Genomic DNA, 18,517 nt, shown 5'->3' on the forward strand with positions numbered 1-18,517 from the left:
CTCCGGACACCTCCCCTGATCATCAATATGCACGCAATTGAGTGTTTTACTCTGCATGAGTTTACACTCAACCCTCGTTTCAGGCCTGCAAGATCATTTCATCCTGACACAACTACAGACGTTGGTTTCGGGAAGGATGGATCCTATCGTTTCTGAAAACGCTGTCAGTCCGCATGCTCATACCATTCTGGGTGGATCTGCGTTCAGTCGTGAGTCCAAGTCAACTGATCTTAACCCACACTCTTTCTCCTCCATCCTCGCTCGGTCACTAATCCGCGTCCATTCTTCAGCGGTCCCCCTCCCTCTCATGCTCTACAATCCCTTATCCCACTGGATCTCTTCCCTCGCATCTCTTTCTAAACTCTCCTCGGCCACCACACTCTCTGTGTCCCTTCATGTTGTCTATCTTTTTCACGCGTCACTTGTCCCCATACACGCTTTTTCTTTGGATGTCACTATTGTGCTCGCTTCTCCTTTTTTCAAAAGAATCCTTTGGCTCCTGCTTGGTGGCTTCACAGCCATCAATCCTAGCGCTCGGGACTACTCCTTTGCCACGCCTCGGACATTCTCAGGTCTGCACTTCATAGCAATATCGTTCGACTTGGGCGTCGCGCCAATTGGTTTGAATACCGTCCGGGCTTGACTGACTGCTCAGAAAACCTGGGTGATCCAACACAATCAGCATGTAGTTCAAATATCGTTGGGTCAGATAAGTCCAACTACTGGTCTCCGTGAGCATCCCATTTCTCTCCAGGATCCTCACGTAGAGCGGGGAACATTCCGCAACACGCTCCTCGCCTCCTTCCTCCTCTTCTCTTTCCACATCTTCCCGTTGTTAATTCTGCATACAGACCAACCGATGAGATCCTCAGCTATCGAACATCCGATGTGGTCTCGCTAACCCCCAGCCTGCTCTTCTATCGTTACCCAAACAACACCTACCAACCTATGCTCGGCGGCGCGCGTATCTACTATTTTATGAAATCCCCGAATGTCAAACCTTTTCCACCTGGTTTGCGCATGATCACAGGATCGGCCGTCACTCGAAATGCGAGCGATCCGAAGAGTTTGGGAGTAATGATTTCCTGTAATCACGGGTTGCAAACCCAGTATCTGCCCAATGCCACCGCTCACCCGAACGGATGCTCGGCAATTAGTCTGGGAATTTTCTTTCCTAGTTGTGGTCTAGCGTCTGGGGATTTGGATAGTCCTGATCATTTGTAAGTCGCTCATCTCCCGCCCATCCGGTCCGTATCAGTTGGTGCATCACCTCACATACCGTCCGAGATCGTTGCCACCCTTCTCTCCCCCCTTCGGCACGCTTCGAAACCAGGTGCAAATCCTGCCTTCCTAGTCTCATCCCTTTCCCACCGATCGGTCTTCCTCAAGCCTCTCGCGATCAATCGATATAGAACGGCGTTTGCTGGATCACTATAGCTTACTGTCCGCACTACCATTGCTCTCAGTAGATGTTACAACCAAAGAACTACGACCAAGACGTTCAACTTACACTCAGCTCTCACATGGCATGGCCACTCTCATACCTTGGCGGAAAACCTTTCAGCGATCCTAACGGTGCCACATGTCCTTCTTCTCATCCGATCAAATATCCGACCATATTCTACGAATCGAACTATTACCCCACCCCACAGCAAAAGTGGAGGAACGATGAGAATATCCTTGTATTATCTCATGGTGATTCTGTTGGAGGTGCATACCATGCTGATTTCCATAATGGCGTGAGTGTCCCAACCTTTCCTCCCTTCTTTGCCTTCCACCTTTATCCTGCTAAACCGGTGTCAATCCAGCAAAATAGAACCATCAGATCAGTAATTACCTCCCTCCGCAATTGCAGATTCATCGAGCCCTCCACTAGCGTGCATGCATAGTCATCCACTGGGCCTTGTCCACTCGTCTCTCTCCCTCCTTCAGCCGCAATCTCTTTCGAACCGCTTGACGTCAAACGTCCGGTAATTCACGTCGCATTCACATCAAGACGAGAGACAGGGTTTGAGCCTCGCTGACATGCAGTGGGACCAAAATGTCCTTACCCAGGCCATTGCCCAATGTGGGTATGGCAAAGGTGTAGGGGAGAATTTAGGAGCGTGTGGACCTTTTAAACCCACTCTAAGTCAGCCCAATTCAGAGGCTTGCAGGTACCAGAATCAGATTCCGGATGAGTGAGTCCATGATTCCTCGCGTTGTTTCCTTCTACCTCTACCAAACTCACTACCTTACCGTCACCATTTCTCGTTGTTTCCTTCCCTCCCTATCAGCCCAATTATAGTGATCACGAATACAGCTTTGTACACATAAGTACATTGGTCACCCACGACAAGCTTATGCTTTGTCATGCCTCATACATCGCCAGTTGCAGGATCTCCGCTGTTTTGCTATCGACCAACAGCTGACACAATCAGAGATATGGGCTACTGGACCCCCATCTCCAAACTCCCAGGTTGTAACGGACTCTGGGGCGCAGAACAAGGACCCTCAAAACCGGCCTGTACTTCTCCGGCCCCAAATCCGTCGTACGTTTATCCGAATGTGTACTTTGAGAATCTCAAGGTGAGTTCGTTTGTTCGAGGCCGTCACTCCTTGCCAGCCTCAACGACTCTAAGTCAATGAAATATTACTCCTTCTCATCCCACCGAGCTAGGTATCGTGTGCCTTTCTGTAAAAGACTTGAAAATCTATACCGCAATGAGCTGACTCCCAGTATGTTACGCACATCCCACTAGCCCTTCCCCAGATAGATGACACTCAATCCCTCGAAGGCTGGACCCCGGCGCTCGGTGCAAAAGGTGCCAGTCGTCTCGTACGTTGGGGTTCAGACGGATCTGATCAATCCCTGCTCCACGTCGGTACACAAGCTGAGATTATCGCGGGGAGATCATCTGGGACTTCTGCCCCGGCTGGCTCAGGAAACGATTTGGCGGCACCTGTGGAATCTTCAGGTACGACTAATTCGACAAGTGTCTCCGCTACACCTGTGAAGGAAGTATCACACGAAAGTACGACACCGACAGAGACATGTTCGACAGCTGGGGCGACTTCGACGAAGCATTTGCCGAAGGTTTGCAAGTGAGTCGTAGCTCTTTTCGTTTCTCATCATCTCCTGTACTCACCTCTATATCTGACAAGTGACATTCTCAGTATTCCTCTGTTTCTTTCACCTCCATGTTCCTCATGTGTCCCTCACAAAATGGAGATTTGCCAAACCAAGTCTTGCCCTTGCAATCCCACTTGCGGGAGGCTGTACTACACGAGATCAGTGCTGACTCAGCAGGAAAAAGAACAAACCTTCCAAACGCGAGTTGAGTAACCATCTTACTCGTCGTCGTTCTCGTCACCTCGGTCATTGAACGAAATTTGTACATAGACTTTTTCCCGCGCTGGACGCAAGTGAGTCATCGTATCTTTATCCTCGGACAAGGCTGATTGAGAAGGAATGAAGACTCGTGATTGTTTGGCAGCATGTTAGTCTGGAATGGGTCGGATAAGAAGAGATTTGAACACCCCGCATGTCATTGGTATATACCCGGGTAGGAGTGGAATGTATATTCAGGCGCTGGTGCGCATTCTTGTTTTTCATTGTTTCATCTTTGGTTTGCATCAACTGAGCTGACCAGATATGTTCGTACTGACCTATTCCAACTCACTGCTTCGTGGCGCGAGCTATTGAACCTGTCATTGTACACCAAGTGTTGGACTTCCTTCCCACTTATGTCCATGACCAACCTCATACTTGCTCGCTTCTGTCTCTCTACTGATTCCAAGTGGAGTGCGAATGATTATTGATGAATGACGAATGAGGGAATTAAACACAACACTAGGTGTCATATGACATTTGACCGTGATGGACTGATACGTCTGGCGTGTATAGCGAATTACCTGATATCTTATTGATGCATTTCTGCTCATCTGCCAAAGTTCGATTATTATGATCTCAATTATATTCATCTAAGTCTACCATGTTGGCTTGTTCATCTCATATGCAACAATCTGACGCTCATCAGGGGTTTCGACTTTCTCCAACTTGTTCCATAATCTTCTCTACGTTGCTCGGCTAGACATGTACTCTGCGATCAAGTCCCATCTTTGGTTCTCAGTGAGAACATCTCATCGATACCCCCGATGTTGTGCTTCGATTACATATTCAAGTCAAGAGCTCGTCGATGTTCCGTGACAATGAGAGTCAAAAGTGTATGAGAATCGATTGAGGTCGTCCCAGCTCAATTGACATCTAATGCTTGTTAAGGGGATGACACTTGGTCTTGACTACAGGTGGAAATATCAAGTCTCGATTGTAAATTTGTATCTGATACGTCTTGTGAATTGATCGAGTGTTGGGAAGATTGATTAGAGGAAGATGACTCTGTGACAGGCAAGGGGGGAAGCGTTTCAAGAGGGATTGGACCATCACGATGTTTCTCCTTCAATCTATCGTATCTATCAAATTCCAGAATTTTATGAACTTTATTCATTTCTTCTTGAGTTTTCTCTATCCATTCTTCGTTCGTCAAGGAACTTTTGGAAATTGCTCGATCAAAATCTATCATTCTGATCTTCGACGGGTCTGGGGGTGCTGATGATTCAGAGGGAGAAGGACGACGCCAATGTCGGATTTCAGGATCACCGTGAATGATACCACGTTGGTGAAGACGAGTATACATTGATATTATTGCTTCTCTGTGATATATCAACTATGATATCAACAAGATCAAACCCTGACAATATGCTTAGTTACAAGGCAGACTATACGGGGAGTGATGGAGTGAGGTGAGAGAAGTAGGAAGACAGAGGGATGTAAGGAAGGAAGGAATGATTAAGAATGGCTTTGAGATTCTCACCGGTCTTTTTCGTTATCTATCATCACCTCTTCACCCGCATCTTCCATGATCATGACCCAAACTTCTTTACCCCGCTGAATACCTCCCCACAGACCTAAAACCTTTGGGGTCAAGGTAGGACTGAGTGTCGAAAGTTGAGCTAGTATTTGCAGCTCATTCTTGATGTTCTGCCTAAGCGTTGAACGTGACATACCTTCCCGAGACCAATGACCGAAGAAAACGTCTGGAACAACTTCCCTAAAACATTCCGCGTTGATAATCTTGCCTATGAGCGGGAAAGGGGATGAGGTACTGTTCGGAATAGGGGATAGTCGGAAGACATCCCAGATCGCACCAAACGACAAGAGCATTTCCACTAGGATGACCTGAGGTCGGAAAATGGCACCAACATGAGTTGAGTCTCTCTCAATGGAACCACCAGTGTTGGACCGATCAACTGTGTTCTCTGGCCTACCAAACATAGGAAAGTTGGATGGTAAGTTTAGTATTGGTAATCCCGTGTCTGGCAAGCGCCAGCTGGCCACAGGTCCATGCAGTAAAGATGGCCATTTACGGGTCTTCACGAGCGAGTGTTCAACGTCCTGCTGCTGAACTCGTTTGAAGGTGTATTCGTCAGAGAGGATAATGTGCAAAGAGGGAGGACCAAGCTGTATGTCAGTGACTAGAACCAACTATCACTTCTCAAGATAGTAAATGTGAAAAGGTGGTCGAGGTTCAAGTGGCTCACTTGGTATAGAGAATCGTGATCTTCGAGATGCCGCTTTCCTATGGATGTCCGAGCAGGGCCTACGTTAGAAATCGTTGAGAATGTGAGATCATAGTCTAAAGCGACATTTCCTTCATATCTTCTATAGTCACATCTCTCCCACCAAGGTGACAACTGAGATTGACCTTGGTCCGCCGGGAGTGCTTGCCAAAGGCCGTCCAATGAAGGTCCAGGAGTGGACGGAGTGACCGCCGTTTTCTTGAAGGAGTATTCTTCAGGAAGTAGGAGTGCCGATTCGTCCATCAAAGTTACAGCGACGAAAAGTGGGACCACAGACCGACATGGTTTCTCAATTGTAGCTCCCTGACGGTGCATGACGTCGCTTACTTCTACTTGCCCATTGTCGATGTAGAAGAGCAATGTACATTCGTGCGAGGTGATCATAGCAAGTCGCACTTGGTAACATGCCATTTGACACCATACCTTTATCATCAGCAACCCATCTTCTACCGTCAGATGAAGATAGAGAAAGAAGGTGCAGGTAGATCGTACTCACTTGAGTGAGTACACGTTGCACCTCATCCACTGTTCTCCCACCGAGTCGCTGTCGCATGTCATGATCAGCGATGATGGCTTGACAACCATCATCGATCACTACCGTATCGGTTCTGACAGCTTCGATAGTGGCTTCAAAGACACTAGACGATACTCGCAGCTCGGTTTCTTCCTCCACTATCGCTCGAATTGGGGGAGGATCAACACGGCTTACGTCGCAGAGAAGAAGGCGCTCGAAAGAGGTACCACAAAAAGATTCGGCGTGAGATTGCCAATAACGACTATGCTCCGCACTCAATTGAACGTTCGAACCCAGTCCTCTGGTCGGAAGTTCTTGAGCGTAAGCCATATAAGTGGAGTGATGTAGAATGGCAATATCAGTAGGTACACCATCACCACCACCCAATCCGAAGTCCGCCGCCATCTGTTTCCATACGGTGTGGGTATGTACCGATCTTGCTCGCATAGGGTCCGTATCCACTTCATGACAAAACCGTCGTAAGCCCGGTTCGAGTACCTGGTCTATGACCTTGTTTGTGCATGTGAAGTGGCGAGGGAAGTGGGGAAAAGTCTTGGGCAGCCTTGGGGACATTTCAACGTGGCTCCATGTTCGAATTTGGTCATGATATGGAGTGAGGTGTGGTTCTGTCCATGTGACGAGTTGTTCTAGTAAAGGACGGAGGGGATATGATGGGTCGAGCTTATCGATGGGGGAGACTGAAGAAGGTACAGAGTCTAGCGTAGACATGGAGGATAAAGATGGACAAGTGGGAGTGACGGATTGCGATGAGTTGAAAGAAGTGTCTGTCTGATCCTGAGAGATGACGAGTCGTTGACCTGACGATAGCCATGTTGATCCGGAAATCCTGTGTAGAAACCACATGCCTTGCCCTTAAAATAACTCATGATGGCAACGAGGCGACCACGCTACGGCCCTGGAAACAGCAGCAGTAGTGTTTTGAGATTTGAGGAAATACCGTGCTTAGTATCTTGAGTTTTCGAGCTGATGTAAGGAGCGACTGGATCTTCTGGGCGGATATAGAGTCGGCCTCTACCATCTGCGTCCACGCTTCAAGGGCAGGGACGAAGGTGCCGTTTAAGAGGTGCGGGTTGTGGCGGAGCAGACGAGGGAACTCCTTCACTTGCTGAAGAAGAGTTGCACTGCATTTTGTATCCACCCGGGTGAGTTTCTCTCCCCTGTTAGGGATGGGAGGAGGAGGAAAGTCTAGGAAACGAAGAAGACTCTCGTAAACAGGACGTTGGTTGGACATTGGCGGAATTCAATCTGTATGAGGGGATTTGTCTTCGATTTGAGATAGGTGAACAATCCTGAAGTCTGTTGTAAACCGTGATATAAGGCAACATGATTCTCAGGAGCTGAATTCCGATCCCTGCTTCCTTTTGTCGAGGCTGAGAAGGGGAGAAGGGGATGTACGGTTCTGATGTTTGGCTTACGCATGTATGATGGGTGTGCTTCTCTGAGACAAGGGTGCTAGGCCCGATGCCATGAGCGGGAGTCAACGTCGGGCCGACCATCTCTCCCCGGAGACAGAATACGGCCCTACTCGTAAAGGATTGATGAAGCTCGGGATGACTTCAGATCGCGTGTGACAAAGATGTGATATATTGCGGGCTCAAAGTCAGCTTAGCTATTGCGCTTTCCTTTATAGGAAGTGTCCGAACTCAGAAGAGGCGTTGTATACGCAAAAGGAATGATAGTGTCGGCGCCGAGATACAGAACTTGATTCACTCACTGAACTGTAATGACCAACAACCCCATTCAAGCTTCGTACCTGGTACAGTATATGCCTTGTCCTGACATCCTCTACTCCACCCGCAAATCCCGACTTCCCGCATCACAGGAGAAGCTGAGCAGTCCTCGGACACCCATTTGTGATGATCACACAGACAATGTTGTATGTGGATTATGTGACACATCCTTTACGTCCGAGGGACATTCGACGCCCTTGTCGCTTGACGAATTCGATTTGCTGAAAAAGGCAAGGAAGTTTTGAGACGGCGATTCGTTTACTCATACATCATCTCCTGACGTCGGCGTACTTGCAAGTCTAGTCCTATCTACAACAACGTTTTAGGGACTTGGGGAGTTGTTGGATGTGTTGAAGGGGCTTAAAGACCAGCGAACATTGGATTCGTAGGAGGGAAAGCGGAATTGATTCAGCTATTGTACGAATGAGGATTCTTGTATTTTCATATTCCGAACGTGTCGAAACGTCCATAGGTCATCTTCCAGGCCTCGAGGTCCCTTGTAGTCTTGAGAGACCTATGCTTTTCGTCTGATACATATATCCCCGGTTGATGAATCTGTTTCTTTAGTTCTCGACCAACTGAGAGCTTTAATCTTCATCTCCAGTCTCACCAAGTCCAATCCTTTCAATATGCAGTTCGCCCTATACGTCAACCCTGCCCTAGTTGAAATGCTCGTCCAAGTTCAAGACACTCCATGCCCCATGGAGGGACGCCTACACCTTCCGACCAGACCGTCCGGAACGGCGCTACACCGTGCCGCCCAGAGCACAAGACCTCGATTCCCACGCACTTTCTCTCTTTCTGATGCCGTCGTCACTCTCCTCGAAAACCACCTTTTCCAGTTTGATAATGCGATCTCCACATCCCCACAAGCTTTGGCGGCGTTCAACGCAGAGCTCTTCAACGCCCAACTCACTTCTATCACCACGGGCCGTACGAGACCAAGCACCCCAGCTAGTCTCCCCGATTGGCATCGTGTTATTTACCTCGCTCCCATCAACAACCTACTTGAGGACGTCAACATCAAGAATGCTTTTGACCCGTTGTTTGAGATGAATGAAGAGCGCAAGTGGAGGAGTGGCGGGATAGTTGGAACGAAGGGACCATGGATACTTGGTCGTGAGGTACCAGAGGGAGCAGGAGAGAAGTTTCAGCCTCTAGCGGTAGTTTGGGAGCAGAGTACGGTAAGCATCTTGAACACCGATTTCGAACTTCTTCGTTATGCCATTCAACAAAACTCTATCAGTATCGATGAAACCGGAAATGCTATCGTCGGAAACCTAGGAGATAGGGAAGAATCTCTTCGTCGGACTATAGGACACATGTGGTTACGTCTCGCAGCTCATCGAGTGCGTATCGGTATCTTCACTACTCACGAACGATCGATAATCTTCTACGTCAACAATAATAGGGTGGAAGTGAGTCGGGTATTTCGTAGGGGAGAAGGGGGATTGGGAAATGTGCTAGGAGGACTCATGCCGCTTTTCACCGCCCTCTCCTTCCTTCACCCATCTGACTATCTTTTCGATGTCGGCGGTCCACCCATCTTGACCAAATAGAGAAATCAGCACAAGCGGGATAGTTATGGTTGAGAATTGGAAAATGAAGGGGAAAATAAGAACAGACAAAAAAGGCAACGGAGTGATTAGGTCAGGTAATGTGTGTAGAGTACTGGAAATGTGAATGAATGTACATACATGTAAGAAATCTAATTTTGATAATCAGTCGAACTGTAGAACATTGATAACTTCCTTCATTTCGTTCTCTACGCTTTCTCGCCATTCGCCTTCGGACAGCTGCGAGCGAACGATAGCCCGATCAAAATCTATGAGGCGTATGGCTTGAGGATTCGAAACTTCTCGACGGCGACGCATGTGTCGACGGCGGACATCACCATGTAAAACACCCGCCGCATGTAATCGCTCGTACAAGTTCACCACTGCAGCTCTGTGCATCAGCTTCCCAGTGAGATAGGTGAATATCGTGATAGAAGGGCACGTCGGTATCGAAGAAAGAGAGCGAGCGGAGAGGAAACGTGGTATATCAAGAGCTTACTTATCCTCTTTGCCCAGTTTACCTTCCAACTTCTCACCTACAAACTCCATAATCATGACCCATACCTGATAGTCCCGTTGTAGACCTCCCCACAGACCCAAAACCCGCGGGATAACGGGAGGATCAAGTATCGCAAGCTGAGAGAGGACTAAATATTCCCGATTCACTTGCTGTTGTATTTCCATCTGGGTCGCTCCACCTCTGATCCAGATTTCATAATTAGTCTCTGGATCCAAGACTTTCTCGAAACATTCTATTGTGATAATTTTCGCAATCATCTCGAAGGGTAAAGCAGTACATTCGGGTGGGCTTGATAGCCGGAAAACGTCCCAGACCGCTCCCCACGACAGAAGTTCCCCCACGACGACGGTCTGCGGCCGAAAGACGAAGTTTGGTACAATTGGCAAGTCAAATGTGCAAGAGGATACGGCAGGTAACGGGTCAGCAGTGGTAGACAGCGTCTGTCCGAGCGAAGCAGGCAGGGACGTCGAAGCGGGAAGTAAATTAGGAAGTCGAGAGCTGCACAGATGGGATGAGGATATGGGGCCATGTAAGAGGGATGGCCAGCGGCGAGCCCTTAACAAGGAGTGCCAACAATCATCCTTCTTGACCCGTTGGAAAGTGTACTCGGAAGAGAGTCGCACAAACAGGGATGGTGGGCCCAACTGACTGATCAGCATTTTCACAAATTCCAACCCGGGGGACTTCGAAATGTATCAGCTTACTTGTTGAACTGTCGCTTCGTCGTGAATGTCCTCGATCGCGGTCATTCGTAGTCCCCCTTGCTTAGAGAGCTCCACAAAAGTGAAGTCGGCGGAGGCAGGCTGGGGTCCGACGTAAGGCTTGTATACTCTGTGATACCACCAAGGCAGGTTTTCCACTGAAGCGCCAACATGAGTCTCAGGTCTAAGATCGAAAGTCCAATCCGTGACCAAAGCTTCGGCCTTGTTCGGAGAAGGATGACGTGCGTATTCGTCCGGTAAAGCGAAATCGTTTTCGCTGACGGTACTGAGAGCAAAAAATAGAGATGTCAACGATCTACATGGCCTCCCGGCTGTGGCGTCATTGGGATGTATGACGTCGCTGAGTTGAAGTTGCCCATCGTTCAGGTAGAAGAGTAAAGTACATTCGTGAGAAGTGACAAGACCTATTCGGACCGAGTGATGTAACATTTGGCACCACATCTGTCTATCAGCCATCGGTTTCTGCCGACGATTGTCACTCGCGAAGCCATCACACATTAGCAGTTCTGAATCTGAATCTGGATTGTAATAGGGTCGAGAGGCACATACATGGGTAAGAAGCCGTTCAACCTGATCCACCACCTTACGCCCTAATCTCTTTCGCATCTTCTTCCTGGTGATCACCGCCCGTCCTTGACCGTCCACTTTGACAACGCCAACTTTGGTTGCGAGCACGACAGCCTCAAACGTACGGCTACTACCCATTGAACCCGAGCGAAACTCCAGAAACGCTTTGACGGTGTCCGATTCACGAGTTGTGTCGTTCGATGAAATATCCCTAAAGAACAATCTGATATACAGGTTGGATACGAATCGTTCTTCTGCTCTGAACCAATCGCGAAAATGGCCAGGAGGGAGGATAGAATTGACGGCGTTATCGTATCTGCCGGATCTGGACATACGAGGGAGGTGAGTGATGTAGTAGGATAAGAACTCCATCGAGATATCATCGTCGCTCCATAGCCTGCGTCCATCAACTCGTTCTGCACGAGTAGCGGTCTTCTCGAGAGACCAAGCTAGATCTCCGCGGGCATCGGGATACTCTTCAATCATCTCACACGCTCTCCGCAAATTTCGAGGAAGAATATAATCGATCAAATGATTAGAGTGAGTAAAGGTCCGAGGAAAGTTGGGGTTGATGAAGAGGAGACTTCCAGAGGTCTCAACATCATCCCAGGGGTAAGGATTCTGTATATGCTCGGTGACATATCGGGCATGACGGCAGTGGATGAGCTGTTCTATAATGGAGGGATAGGGCTCGCTGATACGGGTCGGTTTTGGAGCCGGGATAGGCGAAGACTTTAGATGTTCAGCGCCGTCCATAGATGTCATACAGTCCAACGGAGAGTGAACAGATGCCGTGGACGTAGGGGAGAAAGGCAAAGGGGAATTGGATGATGATAGGAGATCGGAAAGAGAGCTCACTTTTAGCCATCGCTCATTGTCGGATCCACGCTGTATACATGAGCCGACACGAGGCAAGCGATATTCGTCGTCGTCATTCCAACATGTCCTATCCCCAATGAGGGTCAGCCGATGTGATCCGTGACCGTCCGAATGATGGGACACCTGAATAGGGCAGATTCATCTTGACGGGCGCACATGTCCTTGTCCGTTGTCGGGAGGGGTTCACAAGCTGTGATCAGTGCATAGCTCGAAGCTCATACTGTAGCATGTAGCTGCTTGAGCGAGCATGACAGTATTTGCTAGGTAGGTTTACATTAACTCACTGTTGCAGCATGCATGATCGCCCCGTCGTGGGTCTCGGCGTTAGTCACGCGTGGTAGTAGTTATCTCCGAGGCCGTCGGATTGCTGACAGTGGCAGTCTGGCAAATGTGGCACTCGAGTCCTCGTCCATCGTCGTCGTACTCTTAAGTCCACCCCCCTCTAATCATACCGGCCGCATGCCGCAGAATGTGCAAGCGACACATAAAGTACATCTTATATTTACCTTCAGCTGTTAGGTGTATCTACTTACACCTATTCGACTTCCAACCTTGTCCTGTACCCCTTGCTCCACGCAGCATCGACCTAGGCTGACTGCCGCCTACCCCCCCAGGCGTTATCTTCCTCGGCATCATCATCGTCATTCTAGCATGTCAATCTTGTGTTGGCCGGAGCCGGCCGATCTGATTTGTTCATAAGGTTCCACGGCACGTATAGTCCTCCCGCAAATACTCATCTGCCGGCTCGCAGGGGGTTTATTGGGGATGTGAGGTAAAGGAAGGACAAGCTTTACTCCACCTGAGATCCGACTTGTAGCGCCTCAAAGAAGCTGACCGGTCCTCGAACACCCGTTCGTCATGATCATTTGATCAGAGGCAGTGTTGTATGTGGATTATGTGATCCGTCCTTTATGTCCGAAGGTGACTTGGAGTTAGAGTGGGTTTATGTTCGACTTGCTGAAAGGGGTAACGAAGTTTCGAACATTGGAGTCGTGTCCCGCGACGTTATTCTCTGGAGTCAGCGGACGTACAATTCTAGTCTTGTCCATTACAACGTTTCAGTGACTTTAGACTTGACGGAAATTCTTTGGGGTGAAGGAAAGTAGGAGTCGTGGAGGGAAAAGAGGACGTAAATCGGAACGAATATACCTCATTTCCTCTTTATACACAAGTTGTGAACCTCCCCTCCTGTCGACAGCATGTCGGAAGGTTCGTAGACGCCTCGAGGTTTTCGAAATGTTATCAACTCGAGTAAGGTATATAATGATAATCGGATAGGTCATATCTTCAGTTCTCACGACATCGAGAACTGCACTCACTTCTTACCATACCAATATCAACTCCCCTTCCATTCTAACATCAACCATATTACCCATCATCATGGCCACTTACATTCCCCTACTCCAACAAGTCGTAGACTGTGCTGCTCCTATCCAAGGTCAGAAACGTCTTCCCACTGCCGTCACTACTCGAGTTCTTGAACGAGCAAATCTTTCTACCAACTTCCCTCGATCTTTTACTCTTGGCGATGGCATCACCTCAGTCCTCGAAGATCAGCTCTCGAAGCTTGACCAAGCTCTCGTTGATCCCAATCTCACTCGAGAAGCATTCCTCCATCTCATCAACACCGTCACCAATTTGTCCAATCAATATCAAGGTCAGAATCTGGGTATGAAAGAACTGTCAAACATGCACGGCGACGTATACATCACACCTCTTAACACATTCCTCAGAACTCGTCATCTCGGCGACGTTCTGAAATTCGGCGACGACCATCCCGAGCCCCGAAGTTGGGTCAAGGGGGGTATTCAGTTCCTCACCAACCAATGGGTACTCAGACACACCACCAAAAAAGGTCAAGAACAGCCCCTGGCTTGTGTCTGGGAGCAAAGCGTTCTGACAGTTCCCCTTGCCACCTTTGATAATATCCGCCGTGCTATCGGTCTCGATCTCGTCTCCATGGATGCTCGGGGTCATGTTAAAGTTGTCAATCATTATTCGTTGGTAGGAGATGAAAGAAGAATTGAAAGGATTTTGGAGGTGATGTGGACCAAGTTAGCGACATTGCAGATACGTCTGGGTCTTCTTACCACCCATGAGCGGTCTCTTCTCTTTTTCATGAACAATGGTAGGGTCGAAGTGAGCAGGGTGTTCTCCAAGAATGAGGGGGCGGTGACAGGAACGTTGGACGGAGTTCTTCCTCTTTTCGTAGCACTATCCACTCTTACTCCTCTTCACTATCTTGTCGAGGCAGGCGGACCTGTTCGTGCTTTGGCAGATTAAGTCGGAAATGTGGGGGAGAAGACATCAATGAGGGGTAGTGACTTGAGTGAATAGGAATGATCTTATAGCGCGTAACATGTATCTCACTTGTAGCGCAATATACTCACTACTCGTGCCATCTCCTCTTTTTGACGCTCATTCCATTCCTCCTCGGACAATTCAGACCGGCGTTTGCTGAGGTCAAAGTCGATCAGGCGTATTGCAGAGGGTTCGGACTTTGCTGTGGACGATCGACGAAGATGACGGCGTTCGACATCGCCATGAAGGAAGCCGGCCGCATGTAGGCGCTCGTACAGGTTAACGACCGCGGCACTGCTCATTAACGACGTTTAGACACTTCAACTGATGATCGCTGCGCGGGATGAAGTCAGACACTTTGGGTGTCATAGCGTGTGGAACCTGATTTTGGGACAACAGAGATGATATACTCACCAATCGTCCTCATTGATGTCGATCTCCTCCAACGATTCCTCCGCATTCTCCATTATCATCACCCAAACCTGATAACCTCTCTGCAACCCTCCCCACAAGCCCAAAACTCGAGGTATGATAGGGGGTTCTAAAGAGGTCAAAGCGTTCAAGGTGCTCAATTCCGTCCTCATCTTCTCACGTATTTGCTTTTGTGTATGTCCACCTCGTACCCATTCGTCGTAGTCCGTAGTCTCGATATGAAGTTCTTCCTCGAAACACTCAATGGTGACAATCTTCGCAATGAGTGGGAAGGGAAAAGGCTCTACGCCCAAAGGATAAGACAGTTTGAAAACATCCCAAACAGCTCCCCATGAGATCAAATCTTCGACAACGATCGTTTGTGGGAGAAATACAGTCGTGATTTTGGACGTGGGTTTGGTGAAAAGTTTGGCTGAGCGAAGTTTCGATGTAGCTCGATTTCTGTTTCGTTTTGTTGTCGCCGCACCTGATTCAGCTACGAGCGAAGGAATTCCAACATCTTGCATACGCTGCATGGCCACTGGGCCATGGAGTAAGGAAGGCCAACGACGAGCGCGTATCAACGAGTGCCAACAATCTTCCTCTTTCACTCGTTGGAAGGTGTACTGATGGGACAGATGGACGGACAGAGAAGGGGGTCCTAGCTGCTCTATCAGCGCTAGAATTGTGCAGCAGGGGTTAATATTCTGTCGGAACTTACTTGCGGTGGTGTGGTCTCGGGCGGGATGAGGTGTTCCAGCATACTGTCTCGGGAAACAGAGCTCTGCAGAAGATGGGAAAACGAGAGATTTTTGGTAGCCACCTCTGTTCCTGTGTGGCGTTCGTAGCTACCCATCCACCAAGGCGCTTCTGAGGCTTGCGATGTTTCGGATGTATCACGTTCTGCATGGCAAACCCAGAACAAGGAAGTCTCGTCGATCGACATGAAGTCATCGATAGGATCATAGAACGGTGGGAATTCCAGTGTATCTTCGGGGAGTACGGTGAGTGCGAAAATCAGGGGAAGAAAACCTCGACAAGGTGTAATGAGAGTAGCATCATTGGCATGAATCACCTCGCTAACTTCGATACGACCGTTATTGACGTAAAAGCTCAGAGTGCATTCGTGGGATGTGAGAAGTCCTATGAGTACTCGAGAGTGCAGGAGTTGACACCACATCTGAAAGTCAGCGTAGATACCATAGTCATTATTATCAGGTATAGAGACTAGTGGGCACACTGTTGAAAGTTAAGGATGATATCAAACTGTACTCACATGTGTGAGAAGTCTTTCCACCTGATCTACCATCATCCTCCCCAAACGTTTTCGAACCTTCCTCTTGGTGATAGATGCACGACCATCGTTATCCACCTTGACTAAGCCAGTCTTTACAGCTAAGGCGATATTTTTATATACGACTTTTGAAGCTCCAGAATCCGCTCGGATTTCAGCCACAGCTTTGATGGCTCCTTGCCCATATCTTCCCTTCCTAAGAAGCATTCGTTCGTGCAAGTTGGACACGAAACGTTCCTCAGTTGGATCCCATACCAGAGCTACCTCCAACGGCCTAGGATGTCCCGACTTCGCAGACTCGAAAGCGTACGCAAGGGATCGTACAGTGGGTAGATAATACTCATCGAATTTGAAAAGCAGAGAACAGTCGCCTCGTATTGGTACACCCTCCGTGGTGGAAGCTTGTCTAGCTATTCTTTGCAATTCAGTGCAGATCTCGTTGCAGGTCTTCGGATCCTGTTGTATGAATTCACAGGCTGCTTTGGTATGAGGTGGGAGGATTGTATCGACGAGGTTATTAGAGTGAATGAAGCGACGAGGGAAATGAGGATTGGTAACGACAAGACTTGCCGAAGTTTCGATATCCTCCCATGGGTACTGATTATCGGTATCCACAACGTTGAAATGAGGATGTTGAAATGTCACCAGTTGTTCCAATAAAGGGATAGAGGGGGTTGTAGTATCGTGAGAGTCGGGATCGTCATTGATGTGTACTTTTTCAGACATCTTTTGGCGGGGTAATTCTAGCAATGAGGTTAAAACAGAGTAGAGGACAAAGTCATATAATGACAAAGAGAGGTGGTAGACGATTACGCATGTGATAACTTTCAGAGGTTATTGAATAGGGGATCGGGGGTTCATGGGAAGCACGAGGCTCGTCTAACTCCCAGCGTCGTCATTCATAGCCATGACACTCCTGTCGCCTGTTGCCTGTTGGGGACATGTGGGTAGAGTGAACGAGCCCGATTTGATCCGTTCGTACCAGCTTGGTTTCCCAGAGTGTATTGTTGTCGAACAAATGCCTCATCGTCGGCAAGAGGGCGTGGGGCGCATGCTGGGCGTTTGATCTAAGGAGTATGACCTTATCATGTAAGTACGGTATGAACACCCGAAGTATGCTACTAGCTACTCACTTGACACTACGAGTACTACTGGTACACTGGTCGTTGGAAGGGAGGAATTTGTGACTGTCAAGATACGACAAGGAAGTGCGACCGACACTGATGCATGTGAGTCATAGATTGAGGGGATGGGATTCGGGAGGGCGCACAGGAGGAGCATGAGTAACACGAGGCTGGTCGTTATTCCCTCATGGCAATTCTCGGGGACATGTGGAAAAAGCCGAAAAGCAAACTTGATCCTTTCGTATAGTCCCATGTTATGTATAGTACCCCCACAAACGCCTCACGTACGAGGGGAAGGGGCGGATATCGGGGTGTATGAGTTAAGTGACAGGACATGGTTCTATTCTACCCCAGATCTGACCTACAGCGCCACAGGACATGTCGACTTGTCCTCAAACACACTTTCGTATTGATCAGAGGCAGTGTTGCAGATTGTGCGAGTCATCCTTTATGTCCGAGGGCGACTTGACAATCTGGTGGCTTGTGTTCGACATGCTGAAAGCGGCAATGAAGCTTTGAATTGAGGAGTCGAATCCTGCTTTCTTGTCTTCTGACGTTAGCGGACGTACAATTCTAGTCCTGTCCATTGCAACGTTTCAGTGCTCTCGGACGTCATTGGGACACTTTGGAGAAAGAGGGTAGGAGTCGTGGAGAGGAAAGAGGAAGTGGACGGGGCGAAGGAATGTGCGACTCACTGACTACCTTCGGAGTATCGAGCTTCTCTCGAGACGTCCGGAAACTAGGCGAATCGACAGGAAACCTCGAGGCTATATCGAACTTGCGGAATAACTGAGGAGGTTCTTTTCACTACTTATAGCAAGTCGAAGGGCTTTCATCAGCTCTTAAACTACTCAAGGGTCCGTTTTCTTTCCATCTTAGCAAAATTTCCTCTGCCATCACATACAATTATCCAAAATCCCATCATGCCACTCCCAATCTATACCGACAAGCTCCTACAAGTCATCGACAAACCCGGTGAAATCCCTGGCAGAAGTCGCGCCCCTTCCGCATCCGCCAGAAACCTCCATACAGCCTCTCAATACAAATCCTTCCCTATCAACTTCATCCTCTCCGATGATTTCCTCATCATTCTTGAAGAAAGCCTCGACACTCTTAACGATCGGATCCCCCGCATCCTCGGCGCCGACGAATCATTCAATCGTGTTCTCGATGATGCCATCCGTACATCCCGAGATCAACAACTAAAACCTACAACTCACAAAGATCTTCCCGTATTCCATCTCAGATCTTACTTTACC

General features: G+C 48.6%; 4 protein-coding genes across 4 annotated transcripts in view; 1 reads left to right on the forward strand and 3 right to left on the reverse strand.

The window, feature by feature from the left end:
- TREMEDRAFT_45085 (uncharacterized protein) overlaps positions 1 to 3,592 on the forward strand; it is a 4,227-nt gene extending 635 nt beyond the window's left edge. Inside the window, exons 3-11 of the mRNA XM_007006037.1 lie at positions 38 to 209; positions 656 to 731; positions 909 to 1,220; positions 1,517 to 1,739; positions 2,032 to 2,180; positions 2,421 to 2,568; positions 2,720 to 3,084; positions 3,290 to 3,405; positions 3,450 to 3,592. Of these exons, the coding sequence (XP_007006099.1) occupies positions 56 to 209; positions 656 to 731; positions 909 to 1,220; positions 1,517 to 1,739; positions 2,032 to 2,180; positions 2,421 to 2,568; positions 2,720 to 3,084; positions 3,290 to 3,365 (1,503 nt within the window). The 5' untranslated portion in view covers positions 38 to 55 and the 3' untranslated portion in view covers positions 3,366 to 3,405; positions 3,450 to 3,592. The remainder of the gene's footprint in view (positions 1 to 37; positions 210 to 655; positions 732 to 908; positions 1,221 to 1,516; positions 1,740 to 2,031; positions 2,181 to 2,420; positions 2,569 to 2,719; positions 3,085 to 3,289; positions 3,406 to 3,449) is intronic.
- Positions 3,593 to 4,256: 664 nt separating this feature from the next.
- Positions 4,257 to 7,284, reverse strand: TREMEDRAFT_74426 (uncharacterized protein; the record flags this gene model as incomplete). The annotated part of the gene is made up of 5 exons (XM_007006249.1): positions 6,116 to 7,284; positions 5,581 to 6,042; positions 5,047 to 5,500; positions 4,854 to 4,992; positions 4,257 to 4,692 (listed from the first exon to the last, which is right to left on the reverse strand). The coding sequence occupies exons 1-5, from the start codon at positions 6,995 to 6,997 to the stop codon at positions 4,257 to 4,259; spliced, it is 2,373 nt and encodes a 790-aa protein (XP_007006311.1). The 5' UTR covers positions 6,998 to 7,284.
- Positions 7,285 to 8,326: 1,042 nt separating this feature from the next.
- TREMEDRAFT_57461 (uncharacterized protein) lies at positions 8,327 to 10,287 on the reverse strand. Its single transcript, XM_007006052.1, has 3 exons — positions 9,940 to 10,287; positions 9,582 to 9,831; positions 8,327 to 8,525 (listed from the first exon to the last, which is right to left on the reverse strand). The coding sequence occupies exons 1-2, from the start codon at positions 10,215 to 10,217 to the stop codon at positions 9,606 to 9,608; spliced, it is 504 nt and encodes a 167-aa protein (XP_007006114.1). The 5' UTR covers positions 10,218 to 10,287; the 3' UTR covers positions 8,327 to 8,525; positions 9,582 to 9,605.
- A 4,055-nt stretch (positions 10,288 to 14,342) lies between these two features.
- On the reverse strand, positions 14,343 to 16,860 carry TREMEDRAFT_64036 (uncharacterized protein; the record flags this gene model as incomplete). Its single annotated transcript, XM_007006181.1, has 5 exons — positions 14,343 to 14,369; positions 14,519 to 14,723; positions 14,844 to 15,505; positions 15,562 to 16,020; positions 16,117 to 16,860. The coding sequence occupies 5 exons, from the start codon at positions 16,858 to 16,860 to the stop codon at positions 14,343 to 14,345; spliced, it is 2,097 nt and encodes a 698-aa protein (XP_007006243.1).
- Between the last annotated feature and the right edge of the window lie 1,657 nt (positions 16,861 to 18,517).

The sequence above is a fragment of the Tremella mesenterica genome, assembly GCF_000271645.1.
Source record: "Tremella mesenterica DSM 1558 unplaced genomic scaffold TREMEscaffold_9, whole genome shotgun sequence".
In the NCBI taxonomy this organism is placed as follows: Eukaryota; Fungi; Basidiomycota; class Tremellomycetes; order Tremellales; family Tremellaceae; genus Tremella; species Tremella mesenterica.

What these genes read in the sequence shown, in the direction of transcription:
- TREMEDRAFT_57461 (XM_007006052.1), bottom strand. Translation starts at nt 10,217, where the DNA reads ATGATTGCGAAAATTATCACAATAGAATGTTTCGAGAAAGTCTTGGAT. An exon ending in AAACTGGGCAAAGAGGATAA is followed by an intron (nt 9,832 to 9,939) that starts GTAAGCTCTTGA and finishes GCTGATGCACAG; the next exon opens with AGCTGCAGTGGTGAACTTGT.